This window comes from Taeniopygia guttata, chromosome 1, assembly GCF_048771995.1.
Source record: "Taeniopygia guttata chromosome 1, bTaeGut7.mat, whole genome shotgun sequence".
Taxonomy (NCBI): Eukaryota; Metazoa; Chordata; class Aves; order Passeriformes; family Estrildidae; genus Taeniopygia; species Taeniopygia guttata.
The window spans coordinates 35083232-35091302 of record NC_133024.1 but is presented as its reverse complement, the minus strand read 5'-3'; the positions used below and the strand labels follow the sequence as shown (position 1 = coordinate 35091302).

The following is an 8071-nucleotide window of genomic DNA, read 5'->3' as shown; positions in this document are numbered from 1 at the left end:
AGTGCGCTCCTCGGGGTTGGGGGTGAGGGTCGGGGCTCTCCGGGGAGCGGGGGCGGAGGGGAACTGCCGGTGCCAGGCGGAGGGGCAGGCAGGACCCCGTGCCGTGCCGTGCCGTGCCGTGCCGTGCCGTGCCCTGCCTTGCGGGAGGCGCTGCGGGGCGCCGCTCTGCGCGGGGCGGGCTCCCGCGGCGGGGGCGGCGGCGCCGGGAGGCCGGGCCGGGAGGCGCGTCCCTCCCCTGGGCCGTTTCTCGGCGAGGCTGTTTAATAGCGGAGCCGCCCCCGGCCCGCCCCGTTGGAGCCGGCCCGTGCGGCACGGCGCGGCCGGGGCCGGGGCCGCTGCGGGCCATGGCGGGGGGCGGCGGGGGGGCGGCCGGCCGCGCCCGGCTGCTGGCCGTGCTGCTGGCCGGGCTGCTGGCCGGGGCGAGGGGCTTCGGCGACGAGGAGGAGCGGCGCTGCGACGCCATCCGCATCGCCATGTGCCAGAACCTGGGCTACAATGTCACCAAGATGCCCAACCTGGTGGGGCACGAGCTGCAGGCGGACGCGGAGCTGCAACTCACCACCTTCACCCCCCTCATCCAGTACGGCTGCTCCAGCCAGCTCCAGGTGCGTCGGGGCTCCGGGGGCGACCTGGGTGCCTGGGCGAGGTGGGAACGACACACGGCAGGGCCGGGCCGGCTGCTGTCCCGCAGCACCCCATCCTCATCCCCATCCCCTCGGCTCAGTACTAACCCAACCCGAAAGTCGCGCCGTCTCGCAGTGTCGCTCCTGGCTGGCTGGAAAGAGAGCGCGGCTCGTGTTGGGCGGAGGTTCGGTGTCCCGGCGGTGTCCCGGCGGTGTCCCGGCGGTGTCCGGCTGCCCGCGGCGAGGATCGCCGCCGCAGCGCGGTACCCGCCGCCCGCCCGCTCGCGGAGGCTGCGGCGACTCCCGGAGCTTTCCCGGCCGCTGCCCTCCGTCCCGGCCGTGCCCCAGGTTCCGCGCCCGATTCCATGGAGCGGAGCTGGCCGCGGGGAGCTGGGGCAGCTCGGGACCCCCCGGGAGCTTCGCGGCGAAAGTTTCTTTCCCAGGCGAATGGCAGGCTCCCTGTCCTCCCCACGGGCATGGATTTCCTCAAACAAAACCCAGCTTGTTTCTCGGGGCAGAGTTCCCGAGTCAGCACGCAATTCCTCTCACGGTGTCGCGTCGTCGAATTGCTATTATTCAAAAGACGAGAAAACTACAATATTTTATTACTGTCGCAAATGCATACGTGAACTTATTGTTAAAAAAAAATTCTTTTGGGAGGATCGTGAACCAAACTATTTTAATAAATGCTTTTTTCCTCCTGTTTGTTTCTTAGCTGAAATATCCAGGCAATGCTCAGAACAAATACATGTATTTGTATAAACCCCTTTAATTTGGTTTTCTGCTTTCTTAAATTGTACCCTCGAGGTTTAAATCCACCTAAATCCCACTCACTTCATTGGAACTGATGGGCTAAGTTTACATGGAGCTAATCTAGGGAGTAAAATTTTCAGACTTTGGCTTTGGACCACATTTGAACTGAAAGAAGACAACATTCTTATTTTTTTTTCTCTCTTTTGTTTTTATTGTTCTTGGTTTATTTGTTTTATGCTGCTTCCTGGTTTTTTTTAAGGCAAAGGACCAAATATTACTGCTAAAAAGGAAAAAAAGGAAAACTTGTTATATTTCAACCTGTTTCATTTTCCCCCAACACACTTATGATTTCTATTTCTCTCTTCCAGTTCTTCCTGTGTTCAGTTTATGTGCCAATGTGCACAGAGAAGATTAACATCCCCATAGGTCCCTGTGGAGGCATGTGCCTCTCTGTCAAAAGAAGATGTGAACCTGTTTTAAAAGAATTTGGGTTTGTCTGGCCAGACAGCCTAAACTGCAGCAAATTCCCACCCCAGAATGATCACAACCACATGTGCATGGAGGGCCCAGGAGATGAAGAGGTTCCCCTTCACAGCAAGACCTCCTTGCAGCCTGGAGAAGAGTGCCACGGCATGGGATCTAACTCAGATCAGTACATTTGGGTGAAGAGAAGCTTGAGCTGTGTCCTGAAATGTGGCTACGATGCTGGTCTGTACAGCAGGTCAGCTAAGGAATTCACAGATATCTGGATGGCCATATGGGCCAGTCTTTGCTTCATCTCAACTGCTTTCACAGTCCTGACCTTCCTGATTGATTCATCCAGATTTTCCTACCCAGAGCGGCCAATCATATTTTTAAGCATGTGCTACAATATTTATAGCATTGCTTATATTGTGAGGCTAACTGTGGGCCGGGAAAGGATATCCTGTGATTTTGAAGAGGCAGCAGAACCTGTTCTTATCCAAGAAGGTCTTAAGAACACAGGATGTGCGATAATTTTCTTGCTGATGTACTTTTTCGGGATGGCTAGCTCCATCTGGTGGGTTATTCTGACACTGACGTGGTTTCTGGCTGCGGGACTCAAGTGGGGCCACGAAGCAATCGAAATGCACAGCTCCTATTTCCACATTGCAGCCTGGGCCATCCCGGCGGTGAAGACCATTGTCATTTTGATTATGAGACTTGTAGATGCAGACGAGCTCACCGGCCTCTGCTATGTTGGGAACCAGAACCTGGATGCGCTGACAGGCTTTGTTGTTGCTCCACTTTTTACCTACCTGGTCATTGGGACTTTATTCATTGCAGCAGGACTCGTGGCCTTATTTAAAATCAGGTCTAATCTCCAGAAAGATGGAACTAAAACTGACAAACTGGAAAGACTGATGGTCAAAATTGGGGTCTTTTCAGTGTTGTACACCGTCCCAGCAACGTGTGTCATCGCCTGTTATTTCTACGAAATCTCAAACTGGGCCATTTTCCGCTATTCGGCAGATGATTCCAATATGGCAGTGGAGATGCTCAAAATTTTCATGTCCCTTCTGGTGGGTATTACATCAGGTATGTGGATCTGGTCAGCCAAAACTCTGCACACATGGCAGAAGTGCTCCAACAGACTGGTGAACTCGGGGAAAGTGAAACGGGAGAAGAGAGCAGACGGTTGGGTGAAACCCGGGAAAGGGAACGAGACCGTGGTATGAGAAAAGGACAGCATCCCGCTGGTCTGACTGCTCTCCTTTGAAGGACTGATCATGTGCAAGCATTGCTGTGTAAATGTTGGGAATAGAGTAGGGGGATGGTTACGCAACCTGTCGCTGGGAATGGGAGAAAAAAAAAAAAGCCTTAAAGAATAAACAGCAAAAAGATCATGCTGCAGATACAATAGCCATAAACCATGCTGCCCAAAATAGGAGAGCCCAGGGAGGCTTTAAAAGCTGTGAAATAGCCAAATATGTTATCTTCCTTTTTTAAGTCTTGAATTCTTTAGAAATGGAGGTGCTGTAGCCCATAGCTGTGGGATGATGTTCTCCTTTCATCCTTACAGCTGATGGAGGAAAGGCAGTCCAGGGCCAAATTCTGGGCTTAATTAGGGTCCAGTTACCAAGTTACCAGAAGATGGAGCAGGACCTCAGTCAGATGTCTTTTTTCCAAGTTAAGCATTGAGAAGGAAGTGCTTGATGAGGATTCTGTCTTTATGCCCTGGGGAATTTTGGTGTTCCAATACACTGTACAATTCAGTCAGGGATCATGTCCTGCAACACATAGTAAATGGACTTTCCAGGTCTTACCCGTGATGAGTAAGATTTTCTGAGGTATTAGTGAGGATGACTTTTCAGTCATCTAATGGCCTAATAATAATTTTGAATCATTCTTTTTGCCACTTATAACTTGGTCTGAATGGAGAGTTGATTCTGCCTTGTGGGAATTTGAACCTCCCTGTGGTTCTTCCCACCTCAGTTATTCTGTGGTTTTATCAATATTTATAAAATTTAAAAGCTTTACTCAAGGTCATCCTCAGAAGCAGAGGAATCGGCTCAAAGTGGAAAACTGTATATGGTCTTCTGCATCTAGTATCATTATCTATCCACCTCCATTCCTGCCCTTTCAGGTGCTCCTGCTATTTCTAGCAGACCACTTTATTCTTCTGCATTTATTAGCTTTAAAAAAAAGTCTTAACTGTGTAGTGTTCCTTCCTCCAGGAAAGAGAAAAGTTAGTTGAAGGTACCTTCAAGCAATCCCATGTTTCTCCAAGCAAACTTACTTGATTCTCTCTGGAGACTCATTGCATGAAGCAATTAAGTCTTAATGTATTTCATTCAGTGTGATGGTATCTCCTCTGTAGACGCCAGTCTGGGGAGAAGCAAAATGTTAAGTTCCTTGGCAACCTCATGTTCACACAGATCAGTTGTATAATTATGTGTGTCAGTTGCAATTAAAAGAACATTCTCAGCCCATGACATTGCAGTACAGCTGACTGCCTCACAACGATGCTTCAAGTGCTCACTGACAGCTATGGAGACAGTTTTTTAATGTATATTTACACACAGAATGTGAGCAGGCATTCAGTCCTCAGGAGCAACAAAGACCTTTCCAGTTTTTGTAAAGGGATCCAAGAAATTCAACTTCTTGGTGAATAATTTGAAAGAAACCATTGCATTTCTTATTCTTTTATTTGAGGAGGCACCGGCTTGTGCTTGTGGGGAGCTGAATGTAGTGTCAGGGTCTTGTAAGAAAGGTGATGCAAATACAAATATCCTAGAAGCACTTAAGAGAACGCTGTTATGATGCTCTATCCCTTTGAAACACATTTGATTTTATCTACGTGTCCCAAGCTTTTCCTGCTTTTGTTTGTGTGGAACCTGATCAGCTGTAAAGCTTCCCCCTGGAGCCCCAACTCCCATGATCTTCCAGGGCAGCTGAGAACAGATGCTGCTTTATTAAATACTTGCTTTCCACACAGGTGCCCATGTGCTTCCCAAACCACAGTTCACTCCAGCTCTGGAAGTGAGCAGTAATCCATCCCAGAAGCATGTATTGTTTCAATGTCAGTGTCGAAACATGTGCTAGAGAACTTTTTTTCTTTTACAAACAAAATCCAGACCCCAAACAAACCCTAATGGCAGTCTTTGCGGTTGGGCTCCCTCTCCAGCAGAACAAGTGACAACTTGACACATTCTGTTCAAGACACACAAGCACTGTCTTGGCCAACACCACATTCCAGCTGGGCCTTTTCACCCTCTCCATAAAGTCTCTCACTGTTAGTGTTGTGTTTGGATCTGGTTATTCCTTTGTGGAGAAGGAGTTTTGCAAATGTGAGACCTTCAGATGGCTGAGCTTCTCCATCATGCAGTCTTTCTGCTGCCGCAGTGAGGAATGTAAAGTCAGCAGCTGTATGTTGGCTTTCAAGGAGCAAGGATGCAATATGACCCTTTTTTGTAACCTAGTATTTGGCCATGCCAAGGTGTCATGTTCACTCAAGGTGTTTAACTCTGAAAGGCTTTGGATACTCTCCTCGCCAATAAGACCCATGTTTGAGCAAATTGATTCAATAAATGGCATTTTTATGTACACAGAAGTGTTATGTACACAGAAGTGAATGTTAAATAGTGCCTTTTTATGAAATCCTTGCATCTCTGCCTGTAACCCTGTGAACTGCTGACAGAGGGATGCCCCTGGTGATGTGAAACAGTGAGCTGGATGAGGATGGCACCGTGTAGCCCTAGGAGGGACCTGGAGGGATATTCCATTAAAGCATGTGAGGGATTCAAATGCTGTGGGAAAGAGGTGGGCTGGGGGGAGGCACAAGCTGCTGTTCCTGAGGACACATCATTCTCCAGCAGTTGGGGGCGCACTGTACTGACCCAAAGTGAAAATAGTGGCTGCATAAATTAAACCATTCCATTGATGGATTCACCTCCATGCATTTACCTGGCTCCATGTCAGGGCTGTGTTAAGTGGGAAGACACAGCAGACAGCCTAAAAACTGGCGCTTGCGAAGAGCGGGTATCAGCAACTCTTAAGTTCTCTCATTTCAACATTGCTACGAGCTGAAAGCTGTAACTGGTGTGACTAATCCTGTCTCGGAAGTGCAGTTGCTGTGGTTATACAAGCAGAAACTTTGCAGGCGTTTCCTTCGGTTGCGCAGTCCCTGCTCCCATCTCCCCCTCAGCGTGTGCTCTTGGCACTGCAGGGTTCAGAAGCGGCTGCCAGAGAGGTACAAGCTTAACTCTTACATTAAACAGACAAGTTAGCGCCTTTCTCTGACTGTTAAGGAAATAGACACTGATTATTTTGGGGTGTACAGAAAATATATTTACTTCAATGTATGTACTGTAAATTTCTAATTTATCACTGTAAAAAAACCAAAAAAACTTTGCTATTTAATTTTTATATCAAAATAAAACTTTAACCTCTGTGGATAATGAAAGAATTCATGGCAGCTTGACATTTTCGGTGAGTTTGTTTTTTAAATAGGCTTCATCATTGTTGCAAGTGCTTTTTTCCCCTGAAGGAAGAAGGACTGAAATGCTCATGCTGTGGTGAGAGGTTGCTTTGAATGGGTTAATCCAGTGTGGTTTGGGTCTAATAACTGAGAACAAGACATTGTTGGGAAAAAGTGAAAGTATGTTCATGTTTCTGCTTATGGGGTGGACAGAAACCCTTTCAAAGACAGCACACAGGTCCTGGGTTCTGGCTGGGGCTGCAGCTGGAGCTTTGGTGTTGTGGGAGTATATCCTCAAAGGCCAGCTGGAAGGCAAGGCAGAAACACAGCCCTCTACTGCTCTAGCACTGCTGTGATGTGGCTCTGGTGAAGAGCAGCACCTCCTCTAAGGCTCTTTCTCTTCTATGTGTTATGGAATACGTACATCCAAAGCATGAGTCTTCAGATCCAGAGCGTGTGCTGGAGGAGGGCAGTGTCACCACCGGTCTGTTCAGTGTATGGGATCTAATAGTGGCTTTTGGAAGGGGAAAATCCTAATCTTAGTAACCTGCTTGAAATCAGTTTATTCCTATGGGTGATTTCAGTGATTTCAACCCTTCTGAGGAGAGATTCAATTGAATGTCTACATTTTCTAGCAATGTTTTTTTAAAAACTTAGGCTTATTAATGGTCTACTTTTCATTCCTGTTTGTCAACTTTGTTCACCATTGTGATGTATTGGAACAGCAAGGAGTTGCCTTTTATGTGCATCCCTTGCCAGTTTCTTTTGACACTGATAGAACAGTATGCAATATTAATTATTTAAACCCACTTAATTGTCTCCATCATGAAACAATCTGTGTGTGAGATTATTTAATTAGCAGAATGTTATTCTAATAAGAACCTAAATCAGACTAGAGTGGATAATAGTGGGGGTGTGGTGTAAAAAAGAGTAGCAACTATCACCTGTGTATCTGTAGCTAATCAAGTTTTGAAGAGCAGCATCTAAAACTGGTAATTATAAGTGATTTGCTCATGCCTTTGGCAGCTCATCACTGTAATGTTCTCAGGCTGGTGATTAACACGATCTCTCAAACTTATCCTAATGAGTCTTTAATAAAGCTACTGTTAACCGTAATAAACATAAAAGAGTTTCTGGGGGAAGGAGCAGGATCTCCCTCTTGTTCATAACACGTGAAAACCTCAGGTGTGGCATTCAAGATAATGTTGGCTGCTCAGGATCTCTCTCGTGGGTGCTTGCCTCCACTCAGATCCCTCACATCAGGTGTCTCAGAACATCACCCATGAAGTGACAGTGGATTGCTGGAGTGGCTCTGAATGGTGAGCAAGCTCCCCAAACCACAGAGATGACAAGTCCACTCAGGTTTACCTGTTGAGGGAAGTATGTATCTGTATGCAATGATCACAAAAAATTAATACTTATGAGGACTTTTTGTGGTTGTTTTGATATTTAGGCTTGGTGTTTTTTACTTGGTTGGTTTTGGGTTTGGTTTTTTTTTGGGTTTGTTTGTTTGGTTGTTTTTTTTTTTTTTTTCTTTTGTCATTAAAGAAAGCAAATGACAGGGAGCTTGTAGAGAAGGAGGCCAGAGTTGTGCTGCCAGCAATCAGGAGCAGCCTAGGCTGGTCTATGGTATCACCAAGTCCCTGGCTTGAGTGGTGGCTTCCACCACACCTCCTCCATCCTCAGCCACTCATTCCCATAAAGGCGCTAGGTTTCAGTTCCTCCTTCACTTTGCCAGTACAACTACTTGTGGTAT

General features: G+C 47.3%; 1 protein-coding gene across 1 annotated transcript; it reads left to right on the top strand.

Moving 5' to 3' along the window:
- Positions 1–316: 316 nt before the first annotated feature.
- FZD4 (frizzled class receptor 4) lies at positions 317–6303 on the top strand. The gene is made up of 2 exons (XM_030268998.4): positions 317–605; positions 1745–6303. The coding sequence occupies exons 1-2, from the start codon at positions 345–347 to the stop codon at positions 3071–3073; spliced, it is 1590 nt and encodes a 529-aa protein (XP_030124858.2). The 5' UTR covers positions 317–344; the 3' UTR covers positions 3074–6303.
- The last annotated feature ends 1768 nt before the right edge of the window (positions 6304–8071 follow it).

Coding starts and splice junctions, on each gene's coding strand:
- FZD4 (XM_030268998.4), top strand. CDS start 345: ATGGCGGGGGGCGGCGGGGGGGCGGCCGGCCGCGCCCGGCTGCTGGCC. Junction 606..1,744: donor GCTGCTCCAGCCAGCTCCAG/GTGCGTCGGGGC, acceptor TCTCTCTTCCAG/TTCTTCCTGTGTTCAGTTTA.